The sequence below is a fragment of the Drosophila subpulchrella genome, chromosome 3R (assembly GCF_014743375.2).
Source record: "Drosophila subpulchrella strain 33 F10 #4 breed RU33 chromosome 3R, RU_Dsub_v1.1 Primary Assembly, whole genome shotgun sequence".
In the NCBI taxonomy this organism is placed as follows: Eukaryota; Metazoa; Arthropoda; class Insecta; order Diptera; family Drosophilidae; genus Drosophila; species Drosophila subpulchrella.
The window spans coordinates 4,477,830-4,490,469 of record NC_050609.1 but is presented as its reverse complement, the minus strand read 5'-3'; the positions used below and the strand labels follow the sequence as shown (position 1 = coordinate 4,490,469).

General features: G+C 42.2%; 5 protein-coding genes across 7 annotated transcripts; all 5 read left to right on the top strand.

Moving 5' to 3' along the window:
* Window positions 1-339: 339 nt before the first annotated feature.
* Window positions 340-2,307, top strand: LOC119563349 (Golgi SNAP receptor complex member 1). 2 transcript variants are annotated; one of them, XM_037876695.1, is made up of 4 exons: window positions 340-465; window positions 532-716; window positions 1,424-1,812; window positions 2,065-2,307. In XM_037876695.1, exons 1-4 carry the CDS (start codon window positions 444-446, stop codon window positions 2,165-2,167), a joined length of 699 nt encoding a protein of 232 aa, XP_037732623.1. In that variant the 5' UTR covers window positions 340-443; the 3' UTR covers window positions 2,168-2,307. The 2 variants fall into 2 exon arrangements, with proteins under 2 accessions (XP_037732623.1, XP_037732624.1); XM_037876696.1 differs by lacking the exons at window positions 340-465; window positions 532-716 and adding an exon at window positions 1,204-1,283.
* A 34-nt stretch (window positions 2,308-2,341) lies between these two features.
* On the top strand, window positions 2,342-4,990 carry LOC119563348. The gene is made up of 3 exons (XM_037876694.1): window positions 2,342-4,057; window positions 4,353-4,449; window positions 4,523-4,990. Exons 1-3 carry the CDS (start codon window positions 2,444-2,446, stop codon window positions 4,927-4,929), a joined length of 2,118 nt encoding a protein of 705 aa, XP_037732622.1. The 5' UTR covers window positions 2,342-2,443; the 3' UTR covers window positions 4,930-4,990.
* A 239-nt stretch (window positions 4,991-5,229) lies between these two features.
* On the top strand, window positions 5,230-6,565 carry LOC119548991 (mitochondrial import inner membrane translocase subunit Tim22). Its single transcript, XM_037856596.1, has 3 exons — window positions 5,230-5,585; window positions 6,092-6,285; window positions 6,359-6,565. Exons 1-3 carry the CDS (start codon window positions 5,348-5,350, stop codon window positions 6,512-6,514), a joined length of 588 nt encoding a protein of 195 aa, XP_037712524.1. The 5' UTR covers window positions 5,230-5,347; the 3' UTR covers window positions 6,515-6,565.
* A 326-nt stretch (window positions 6,566-6,891) lies between these two features.
* On the top strand, window positions 6,892-12,623 carry LOC119548977 (insulin-like growth factor-binding protein complex acid labile subunit). Of its 2 annotated transcripts, XM_037856583.1 has the most exons (3): window positions 6,892-7,214; window positions 9,057-9,237; window positions 10,755-12,623. In XM_037856583.1, exons 2-3 carry the CDS (start codon window positions 9,214-9,216, stop codon window positions 12,336-12,338), a joined length of 1,608 nt encoding a protein of 535 aa, XP_037712511.1. In that variant the 5' UTR covers window positions 6,892-7,214; window positions 9,057-9,213; the 3' UTR covers window positions 12,339-12,623. The 2 variants fall into 2 exon arrangements, with proteins under 2 accessions (XP_037712511.1, XP_037712503.1); XM_037856575.1 differs by lacking the exon at window positions 6,892-7,214 and having other exon boundaries at window positions 8,604-9,237.
* On the top strand, window positions 9,407-10,649 carry LOC119548996. The gene has a single exon (XM_037856605.1). The coding sequence runs from the start codon at window positions 9,572-9,574 to the stop codon at window positions 9,758-9,760; it is 189 nt and encodes a 62-aa protein (XP_037712533.1). The 5' UTR covers window positions 9,407-9,571; the 3' UTR covers window positions 9,761-10,649.
* Window positions 12,624-12,640: the final 17 nt, after the last annotated feature.

Sequence of the window (12,640 nt, the reverse complement as noted above, 5' to 3'; positions counted from 1 at the left end):
AACACTAATAGTCCTCGTATGTGTCCCAAACCTACCTAGCTCGATAGATCTTTTCTTTCTTAACAATCTAGCATTTTAGATTTTTCGATTTGGTCCCCAAATAGCGAGAAAATTTAAAAATAAAAAGAGCCCCATGTTCCATATTCCACCGTTCCCGTTTTCGTTGCTAACAGGGCGACGCTAATTTGACGCACATTCTCTAATTTTGAAAATTTGACTAGATGCAAAGTCGGCTGCAATAAACAATGGAAACACATGATAGATTTAAAAAATCGAAAAGTGGAAGCATGGCATTTTTGGTCTGAGATATCGGACAGTATGACCCTGGCATAGCCGAGATATAATACCAACTTATTGTCCAAAGAGCGATGTGACCGAAGTGTAGTATTAATATTAATTGCCACACGAAAGTCTAACAAATACAAGAAAACTATTTTGGACAAATGGGAGGATCGAGCTACGATGGTGAGATATAGGATTACCTGGTGGGATTACCCCTAACTCATTCCCTTCCACCAATCCCCCAAACAGTTCTGCGGAAGCAGGCGAGGAGCCTGGAGAACGAGATCGACCTGAAGCTGGTGGCATTCAGCAAAATCGGAGCAGGCAGCGGCGGAGGAGGAAGTGGCGGATTGGGAGGCGTTGACACATCGCCGCTCCTGGGCGAGCACGTCTTCGATTCGCTGTCGGAGGAGATCGAGCAGATGCTGGAGAAGGTGGGAAATGGGTCATAGCCCACTTCAAGGGGTAGTACCGGGATTAAACCCACAGAGGGGATTAGACTGAAAAGCCATAGATGGTTCGGTTTTCAAAATTAGTCTATTTAACATTCATGTCTATGCTACTGGAAACACCAAAATCCGTTGACTGTTGTTAATAATTGTTAATTTTGTTTATAGGGAAATTACTATCATTAATGTGTTTGATATTACCTACATATTTGTTATAAATATTTATTTTTTTTAAATGCTTATAAACAACTATCGAACTTTTAGGAGCTTTCCTTTGTTTTATATATTCAAAATGTGTACATCATAACCAAGTATGTATTGTATTGTTTACCTTTACAGTATTCCCGTTTATCATATAATTTTCCTAAAGACCACTCCATACTTTGCTTTATCGTTTTCTTATCGAATATTTTATATGTTGATTCAGAATTCATAACATTTTGATCAGACTTACATTGTCTGTAATTTTAAAATTCATTTGACAAATTTACATAAATAGAAAACTTTAGTAATAAGTATTTGCAACCGAAAGTAATTATATGAGTCTTATGGGTAAGGAACCACATATCAAAAGAAAAAGAGAACAGAAATGATAGAATATTATTAAGTGATTCGAAAACAGAATATATCCCAAGAGTGTTACTGAATTTCGTTTTATAAAACCACACTTACATCATTTATTCTATTTTCAGTTATCCTCGCTCAACGAATCCATGTCGGACCTGCCCGCCTCGGGAGCTGCCGCCATGCACACCCTGCAGAGGCATCGGGAAATCCTGCAGGGCTATCGGCAGGAGTTCAACAAGATATGCGCCAACCACACAATGCGAATCGAGCGGGAGGAGTTGCTCCGTGGCTCTGGACTGGCCACCAGCTCTGGCAGTCCCTCAATCTCCGGCCTGAGCCGGCGGGAGATGTACTTGAAGGAGAGCGGGCACCTGAACAGCGCCAGTCACCTGGTCAACGACCAGATCAACATCGCCATCGAGACGCGTGACCACCTGCACGCCCAGCGACAGGCCTTCAAGCGGCTGCAGACCCGCTTCAACGATATCTCCAATCGATTCCCACTGATTAACAGGTGGGCATTAAGTGATTTATTTATAGGATCCTTTCTGATTCCCAGAATAATCACTTATCCTGCCGAAAAACCAAATATTTCTTATGTAACTTCTAAAGATTCAATTTTCTGTATTAATTGTTGCTGGTCCCTAAAAAGTAACTCAATTTGTATAATAATCGAGAACTTATTCGCTATTGGTTACCTTTGGTCTTCAAACAATTTATATACCATCGACTTTAATAATAATACATCTTTTTCGGTTATTTCCAGTCTCATTCAGCGCATCAATATCAAAAAGCGACGCGACTCGCTGATCCTGGGAGCAGTTATCGGCTTTTGTGTGATCTTGCTGCTGCTCTACGCCTTCAACTAGCGACTTGCCGTCCCGACTTGGCCAAAGATAGAGCTTGCATTCAACTCCATTACAGACAATTGCAATTTTCGTTTGTTTCCCCTTACGGTATATGTGTATGATTAACTTGTGATAGCAATAAAATTTACTCTATAAGACGATTCCAGCAGCCCTTGACCTTAATATCAGGCGGTAGTCAATACCTTTTAGTCGGACATAGCAGACTTCACAAAGAAGAAACCTAACGAATAAATATATATATTTTCGAATTTTTCCAATAATCGCAAGTACCCAAAGATGGCTGATAATCCCACCGAGGAGGCACCACCTGCACCGCCAGCAGCTCCTGCTGAGGAGGAAATAGCTGTAGAGGAGCCTGTTGCGTTGGTGACTGCAACCGTTGAAGAGGAGGGGGCAGAAATCCCTGGTGATGGCGGCGATCAGGCAGATAAAACCGCTGAAGAAGTAACCGATGGAGAAGGGCAGACGGAGGAGCCTAACGAGGAGGATAAGATCCCGAAGGAAGACCTGGGATCTCAGGTAAAGCCAAAGGGCCTCATAACCGCCGAAGAACGAAAGCGCGAAAAGCTCTTGAAGGTGAAACAAATGCTCGCCCAGCGAAAGGCGGAGGAGGCAGAGGCCCTGCAGGCTGCTCCTGTTCCGATACCAGAAAAACCTCAAAAGGTTCGGGATCAAGATAAGGATTGGGATCGTGTTGACGATGACGAGACCAAGGAGGAATACCAAAGGGAATCCGTTGAGACCTACCAGCAATTGCACTCCGGTGACGAAGAGTCCGATGAGGAACTCGCTGATGATGAGGACTTAAAGGCCATTCTTAACCAAAAGGTCGCAACTCCGGAGGAAAGAGATAGCATTATTGAGGATGACGACTTGGAGTCGGTCATCAGCGAGGATACGCCCCTGCCCAGATTGGGAAAGTCCCTGAAGGGTGAGTTCATCCGCGAGTTCGACAGCCTGCCCAGCATCTCGGACATATCGCTCACTTCGGAGGAAGAGCCGGAACCCGAACCAGAAGTTACCGAGAAGAAATCCCTGACCTTACCGGACACTGGTCACTTTGTGGAAGGAGGCACAGAGGGTTCGGGAGAGGGCGAGTCGGAATCCAACTCCGATCGGGATGCTAGCACTGCGGCAATAACAGTGGCTGAGGCGGAAGAAGATGAGGAGTCCGTGATAATGGACGACCTGCCGGAGGAACAGGCGCCGGTGGAGAAGCAAGTGGGTTTCGGCGAGGAGGTGGACACCATGGCCATGTTCGCCGTGGCCGTGGATGCAGATATCGGACCCGCGCAGGAACTTTCAGTTCCGGTAGAGGAACCCTTCTGGTTTCGCCTCACTTTCGACTTCCTCAACAATCTGATCAACACCGTAGTGGCTGCTGTGGAGAACGCCGACCGCAACAAGGAGCACTTGTTGGACAAGCGCAAGATGATGGTGCAACTGCAGATCGTGGTGGACGAGTACAACCTGGAGAAGTACCAGAATTCTCTGCTGAACAACGTGGTCTGTGACTACTTCCGGCGCATTCGCAAGTTCAACAACTTTCAGGCACTCCCGGTGGACGATGTCCGTGGCGAGTTGAATCGCTATATGAATGCCCTCAACGTCGTCGACAACCTCATGGAGCGGGTGAAGATGATCAAGATGAAGTACGGACACACCACCTCCCGGGCCTTGATGGAGCTCAGCTCGCTGTCCCTGCTCGCCTTCAACGAGGAGCAGCGCCTTGGCGGCTTCATGCACAAGACCCTCGTCCGCAAGGACATGGATCGACTCAAGCGCGCCCTGGACAACGATCTCCGGCGCATGCAGGACCTGCGCAACCAGATCAGCGAGAAGCGCTACGAGCTCAATCTAAACCTCCACAACCTGGCTTTTGTGGATGAGGTGGGTTTTGCAGTTTAATAAATAAAATATTTTTTATACACATCACAGTATTTATGTGTTAATGTTTAAAATATAGTCACTCAAAATCCTTAGTTGAAAAAGCCCATTAAAATAAGTTTTTAGGTTTTCTAATCCTTTAATAAACATGAATGCTTTTTAACACTTTTTATAAACAAAATATGTTGGATACCTTTTAATCTACATAGTACATAATTAAGTTGAAAAAAGGTTTATTTTGAATAATTTACTATATATTATCCTAACAAATATGCCTTTATTTATTTTTCTTCCACAGAAAGTAATGAAATTTGAGAGGGTCACTGAGACTCTGACCATTTCTCAGATGATGTGCGCCAACGAATCCATAATACAGCTAAGCAAACAATTAGAGGGCAAGTTAAAATAAATTTAAAATTAGAAATGTATAAATAAATAATAAATTAACAATAAAATTTATTAACACAGAAAAGTGCAAGGATGTGGCGGTCATGCAGATGAACTATAAGAAGTCGATGATCGAGGAGACCTGCATCCGGGAGAAGCGGGACATGATCGCCTATATGCTGTCGAAGGCCAAAAACGAGTATGCCGAGCGTTTCGAGCGGCGGAACAATCTGCGCAAGCAGCTGACCAGACTCCAGTTGGAGCACGCCAAGCTCAAGGCCAAGCGGGCCAAGCTGGAGGCCAAGGGCGGACTCCTCTTCAAAACGGGCCTGATGTACGACTACGACAAGTGCATGCTCGATATAGAGACTCGACGCTCCAATATCCAGGCCATGAAGAAGACCTGCTTCGACCTAACCAAACGCATTTATGCGGTGGAACATGCCAAGCACGAGTCCAGTATTTCGGTGCGCCATCTTAGTTTATAGCTTTGAATTTGTAGTTTTCTATTTTCACTAACATCTCTAATAAATTTGAGTGCATCTTATAGATTTTAAGGGGAACTAGTAATTTTATTTACATTTTTGTTTTCAAATAAAAGAAAATATTTAATTGAACTAAGGAATAATAGAGATATACTATCTAAAATCCTAACCTAGTTCTAGTTTCATTAAATTTTCCCCAAGGGACTTCCCCGCCGATGATGTATTCCATAGGGCAATCGATACCGATTTATTTATTGATATGCCTATCGATAGAATATTGAAGGTGCTATAGTGCAGCCCTGGCAAACAGCTGTTCCGGCGATGTGATAATAATTTCGTTTTTTTTTACCCAACACGTTCGATCCGTTTCAAAATCGTCTTTTCTGAATAGAAATCTAGATAGAACCAATTTGGCAGAGAGATGTCCGTGTTGCCCAACGCCGGGAGACAGGAATCGCCGGTGACGGCGCCCAGGATGTTCGGGGATCCGGATCTGGACCGGATGGCGATGCAGTATGTGGGAAACATGCACCACTACCGCGAGAACATCGTAATCCCCAAGAGCAATGGGCCGGTGAAGATCAAGACCAACGAGGAGAAGTACATCGAGACGGCGGTGGAGAGCTGCGGCTTCAAGTGCGCCATGGCCTGTGTGATGGGTGGGTTTTAATCACTGTTACTTTTAAAAACCCATTCAAAGTATTATCATACCCAAAAATTAATTTTGAATATCCCCATTTCTTCATCTCAATATCTTGGTGTTCTCCTAATATTAATAGCTTTTTGATAAACTTACAACTGCTAGATAATGATGAGACCAAATAAATATTATATTTACTATATAGACTCCGTTTTACTAAATCTGTTTTGAACAACTATCCCATATTTAAAAACAAAATACACATAAATATAATATTCTAGTTTAACTAGAGAGTATTTTATATACCATTCTGTAATGTTGTTTTGCGTTTTTCAGTTAAAAGTTTATTTTTTTTATAGAGTTCATTAGTTCTTTTTATCGCTAAAAATATATGTTCATGATAAAAATAATGATTTAATGTAAAATTTCCAATAAAATAAATATTTATATGTTGGTTAAGTTTAAAGAGAGTATAATATACTATTTAAAGTTGTAAATTAACAATAAATCGTATTATCTTTACAGGATACGGTTTGGGTGCAGCCTTGGGATTGTTCAGTGCCTCCGTTAATCCCAGCATGGCCGATCCTTTTGCGAATGAGAAAAAGCAGACAGCTCGAGAGGTATTCCGGGAAATGCGGGCCACCACCCATTCCTATGCGAAGAATTTCGCGCTGATCGGATGTGTGTTCTCCGCCGTGGAGTGCACCATCGAGAGTGTGAGTCCACCTGTTCGAGGGCATTTAAAAATTACCTCTTTCTAAAATATAATATCCCTCTTTATACCTGCAGCATCGGGGAGTCACGGACTGGAAGAACGGCACCTACGCCGGAGGCATCACCGGCGGACTGATTGGCCTGCGGGCCGGCGTCAAGGCGGGCGTCATCGGCGGACTGGGATTCGCCGCCTTCTCCACGGCCATCGACTACTACATGCATTCTAGATAAGCTCAGTTTCCTCGGTTACCTTGTTTCGTATAAATATTTGTTTCTAACTAATGGCCTACTGATGTGCTTTTGTAAACTGCCGCCAAGGAAATGATTTCCTCACGAACTGTGGTTGGTTCCCATTTCCGGTTGGCTCCCATTTGGAGCCCTGACATTTGGAGGAGTGCAGCTGCCAGCCATTAATATTGCCCCCATCAAAAAAAAGGCAGCACTGTGTGGCATAAACAATGTGCCACAGTCTCGCTTTCAAATTCGGCCACTAAGCCCCCGACCGGTTTTCTTTTCGGGGGGCGCACTGTGTCCATTTTTGTGGGAACGGGAACGGGAATGGGAATGGGAATCTCGATCCAGCAGCAAATTTCCAGTTTCGGTTTTTTGTTCAGTTCGATTCGAGCGGCGGGCAGGTAGAGATCGTTCACTGGTTCTGCTTTTTCGACGGGGTTTCCGCTTTCGGTTTCAGCCTTCGCGCGTATTTCTTGCAAGTCGAGGATGAGCATCATCGTACCCCAGGCAGCTGCAAAAGTGCAACAGCAGCAACATCAGCTACACCAGCAACATCATCAGTAACCGCAGCAACACAAACGGGTTTCATTCGCACTCGTCGGGCATTTATTTTTATTGTGTGTGCGGTTGGGTCGCGTGCAGTTCACGGAATATGCAAACAGCCTTAATCATTAAATTAAACACAGACTAACGACCAGTAAGCACATGGAACTCTGCCACGGATGTACGTCCTCCGCCCCTGCGGCTTTTTGAAAGAAAACCAATTGGAGGAGAGGCGACAGAGATCAAATCTCTTGAGAGAATGTTTACAGTGGATATCGCATAGGGAATACTGCAAAAAATATTGTTTGCATGGCCATATATTTTTAAAAAGGAATGCTGATTAAAAAATATGATTATTATATTGTTAGAAGTGAGAATTATAAAGATGCATAATAACAATGTGTATTTACAGTAATCTTAGATATTTGTTCAGGTACTAAAAACTTAGGGCATTCGGTTTTTTAAGTAGTAATATTTCCTATTTATTTATTGGAGTGTGTTTATCACCTTTAACTTTTTTTCGTGTTTTCCCATTAATTTTGTAAAAAAAGGCATAGTGTGACAAAGTAGAACTTAATGATAATTTCTTTCTGAAGTTTTTTATTATTTAAAAAACCGATACTATCCTTAAATTTGGGATTTTGGGATAGATCTTGTAAAATAAACTTCCAGAACCAAAACCTTAAAAAATGGTTGAATACTTTTAAAAAACAGTTTTTTTTACCAACTTAATGGGTTGGTTGGTTTCAGAAATAAATTGTTTTAGAATGAATATGATAAGTCATAACGCCTTTCGAGCTGTATCCACTGTACTTGCCCCAATACAATCGTGAGTCACAAGTGTCTGGGCAACATTGGTCTGGTGCTCTGGTCGGTTTACATCGTCAGTGTTTTGTTTATGCAACCAATTCCAGAGCCACAAACACTTCTTGTTTGCCTTTCTCATCGACGGCAGCTGCGAACAGCTCAATTCTCCATTCTTTGCTCTCAATTCTCGATTCTTGATTCTTTATTCTCGATTTCAGCCGTCAGCAAGTTCAATGAAACCAAGTGACACTTGCAATTGCAATAGCAACTAATTGGCTCCTCGGAAAGTGAATCAAAAGTCATTTCGAGAATGAGAATCAGACCCACAGTTGAGTCAACGGGCACAACAGTCTGTTTTTCGGGCTCCAACGGCATTTGTTGCCACATCGAGAGACAAAGTCTTATCTTATCTTAACAATCAGCTCTCTAAGCTAAAAGATACAGTCTGACTTCTAAAGTTCGAAAAACCATTGAAGTACTGGGTATAAGAAAGAACAATTGTGAAAAAAATGTTTCACTTGTATTACAATAGGAACGAAGCTTATTAGAAACAGTTCAGATAATAAAGTGGTATTGGAATTTAAAACAATTTCCGTTTAAGACTTTTGCTTAATTACTACTTAATTATTATCGCGAAAGAAATCCCTATTAAGTACAGAAAAGTGCTGAGAACAGTGGTGATTAGTGAGAAAAAAGTCTTTATTTATTAAATATAAAAGTAAAATAAAACAGTTTTGTTTTCACAAAAAAGGTTATTTGCTTGAAATTTTATGTTGTAAACTCTCTTTTATAATCAAACTTTACTGGAATAAGTTAGGATTACAAAAATTTCAGTTTATGGATGTTGGACTGTATATTTTGTATGTTTGGAGAGCGACTGCACTTTAGTCAGATGGGGTTCGGCTCTGAAGAAATGAACTGGCGAAGAAAGCGAGAAAAGCTACGTTAACGACCTTGTCGAGAGGTAAAGAGATAGAGAGGAAGAAAGGGGGTGGGAGAGTCCAAAATAGTAGACCCCGTCGATGACTCAATTAGTATTCACTTTTACTTAGATGATTGAGAGAGGGAACCCGAGAGACACTGAGAACCCAAGAGACTCTCTGGCTCTCTCCGCCGATATCTAATCAAAACAAATAATACCAACAGTCCACGGCGGCTTGAATCATTAATTTAGTTCTATATTCCGAAGCAAGCAGTCCGAACGATCAGTGCTGCGGTAAAATAAAACAACAAAAATAAAATATAAAAAGTGCATTTAAAAGAAAATCAACAGGCACAGATAAAGTTTATTACGAAACTGGAAATTTTCTACGCCTAAACTGAGGATTACCGAAACCAATTCCATAATGAAGCACAAATTTCTGCTGTTGGTGAGTAAATATTTCAGCCTTTCCAAAACAGTATCCCTATCTTATCGCACATACTTTAGTTCAGATAGCGGGATCAGAGAGTATTTTCTATAGAGCTGTTCCCTGAAAGTGTTGAAGTATGGGGAGACCTTTTTATTAAGCACAATGATGACCTCCTTCCGGAAAACCAATTTAACTCTGAAAAATATAGGATGTCAGAGGTTATCAAAGATCTATGAGTCAATCAAATGAGTCATGTTAGAATCCAAAGTTCAACTGAAAGGTTTTGAGTTTTCCTTCATAGATTACAGTTGGAAATGTTTTGTCGAAAATTGCTTTCACCTTTTCAAGACACATGAAAGAAACAATAACACGGATACCAATAGCCACATATTGCAAATTTTTAAAGAAAATGAGAAAGAGTGGAGAACGTTGTAGAAAAATGGCCGAAGTCGTGTTCTCCATATTTTTAATCGACAAAGCCGAGGATGTTTTACTTGATTTAGTGATGATCAAGATTCTTGAAGTGGAAAATATCACATAACAATCAATTGAAGACCCCAAAACTAAAATAAATATCTTACCTTATTTCATTTGTTCCAAAATACCTTAAAGTGAAATATATTGTTATTATTTTCTGCCGATGACAATAGAGTCTTTTCTTTGCTCTTTGTTTTGTGTTGATTTGTTTTTATTGAAATAAGCACTCTTTTTGTAGGTTGAGTAAATAAGATTGTTTACTTTAACCCCGTCATACATTTGTATTTTCTTAGTATAAAATACAATCTATAATGTGAAGGTAATTAGCAAAGTGGTTTGCGATAACGTTTTCCAGTAGCAGATTCACTTTAAGGAAATTCAATTACATCTGTTAGTAAAAAATTCCATAAATGTCTGGTTGCAGTACATCATTGCATTTCTTCACACGTCTCAACTTTCAGCAATGCAATTATATAAATGGCGCCAACCTTACTGGTCTTTAAAAGCACTTTCGTCTGTCGCAACACCTGTACTTAGGTGTAATCGTGACATCTGAGAATCACCTTAAAATCAGAGACAGATATTCAATAGCCCGACCATGGTCAGAGTAATGAAAAAATATTTTTAGAAACAGACACGTGCAAGTTTCTCAGGTTGGTTTTCCGGGAAATATTTTAATCTTAGAAGAAATCGGCACACTAATGTCATTTTAATACACTCTTTATTCACTTCTGTCCCAATGATACATATAAAGTTGATTTCTAAAAATGAACAGGTTAAAAGCCTGGTAATCCAATCAAATCTATAAAATTGTGGATATAGTAGACTGTCTTTATAAATTTCAAATCAATAAAGTTCTGCAACTTCTAGTAACTATGTCAATCGGACATAAAAAAGGCTACTTTTAATAAGAAGGTATAAATATATAACCTTATCAGAAAAAATTTACACGTTTTGTATATTTAAAATATGCTCTTGATAAGCCCCTAGAACTACAGATTATTTTTTCATTTTTTTATACTCATACAAATTTGAAAACTACAAATAATTTTTTTTAGCTCCTTGCGGGAACGGCGTTGCTCCTGGCTAATGGAGTCCAGACCCAGCACGAGAACATCCCGTACCAACCGGTGACCAATATCTGCCAGACGTGCCTGTGCCTGAGCAGCCAGGATAGTGACCATCGGACGCACTTCAACCTGGACTGCTCGGTGAGGAACTTCGAGCACATCCTGGCCCGCTGGCCGGAGGAGTTCGGAAGCCAGGCAATAGCGGCGGGGGCTTCTTCGGAGATTGTGGTCTCGTACTCGGGCAATCGGATCAAGTTGCTCCAACAGCTGCCGGCCACAAATGCCAGCCTGACCCTCTCCTGCCGGCATTGTGGTCTGCAGAATCTGCAGGTACCCCTCTTCATGGATGTGCCCAATGTGGAGGCCCTCTACCTCAGCTGGAATGAGTTAACCGACGATGCATTAGTGCCGGATCTCTTCAGAGGTCCTTTTGGCAGCTCTCGGTACGAGCCCATTGGCCTACGAGATCTGGACTTGAGTCACAATCGTATAGCTCGACTGGATCGCCGGCTCTTTGAGCATACTCCGCATTTGACCAAGTTAAACTTGGCCTACAACCAGCTGAGTGCCCTGGACGAAGCCACCGCTGCATCCATTGGATCGGTAACTACACTGCAACGATTGGACCTCTCCCACAATGGCTTGATGTCCCTGTCAGCGCAGCTGTTTCCAAAGTTGACCGCCCTTCGTGTCCTGGATATCTCTGGGAATGAGTTTTCCGTGGTGCCTGCCAGTCTTGCACAGCTAAGCAAGTCGTTGGTTCAACTAAATCTGGCTGGGAATAGCTTTCTTAGCCTAAAGGGAAACAGCTTTCAGGGCTTGGTTTCTCTAAAACGCCTGAATATCAGCAGTATGCCATCTTTGCGTAGTCTAGAGGAGGGAGCTCTGCATCTGCCTGCCTTGGAGGAGCTACATTGCTCCAGGAATTCCAAATTAGAGCGCTTGGAACTGGCTGATCTGATAAATAGTCGCAACTTAACGCAGTTGGATTTGTCCAGAAATGCATTGACCACCTTGGTTCTCAACAATACGGGTTCTTCTAATACCACTAGTAATCCTGAACCCTGGCCACGTCTTCGCCGCTTGAGCATCTCCGGTAATCCCTGGTATTGCAGTTGCGAACTCTTCAAGACCCTGGAGCTCACTGGACTCTCACACATAGAAAAGGAACTAGATGGAACCGAAGCCCGTTGTGAGACTCCATATCTTCTGGCCGGATCACCTATCTCAAATTTGACAGCCGAACGCATCTGCAAAATGGTGATACCAAAGAAATATCGCGAGGTAGATGAGGAGCCACCGCGGTTCCTGAGACGTCGGTATATAATACTCACCGCCATCATAGCCAGTATTGTCCTGGTGATCGGTCTGGTCATCGGATTTGTTGTGGTCTGCATTCGTCGACGGCTCAAGGGCAGCGATTATGGGGTACAGCCCATTCGGTACACCAGCGTGAGGGGCAGTAATCTGTCGCAGTTCTCGCAATTGCAGCCCGCCTCGGTGGCCAGTAAATTCAATAATGTCAATGCCGGGAGCAGTAGTGGAACCACCACGGGTGCTGCCAATGCCTAACGCGGTATTCCAATCCTAAATCGGTTCCAATTCCGAGCTAGCTGCACAAGTTTCGAGCCAAAGATGTCCACGACAGTGTTGCGAACCCAACCGAAAAAGACTTCCTGTGCGTGCTATCCTGTATATATGTAGGTGTCCTCTGTATTAAATCCCACTAAGGAGTTGATCCTCCGCATCCTATTCCCAGACCTTAAAACTAACCCCTAGTATTTAGTGATGCCATCGATGTTTGTATTGTACTTAAGTTCCGAACATTAGTGTGTAATAAAACATTTTTTAAATCAATTTCAGTTTTAATATCT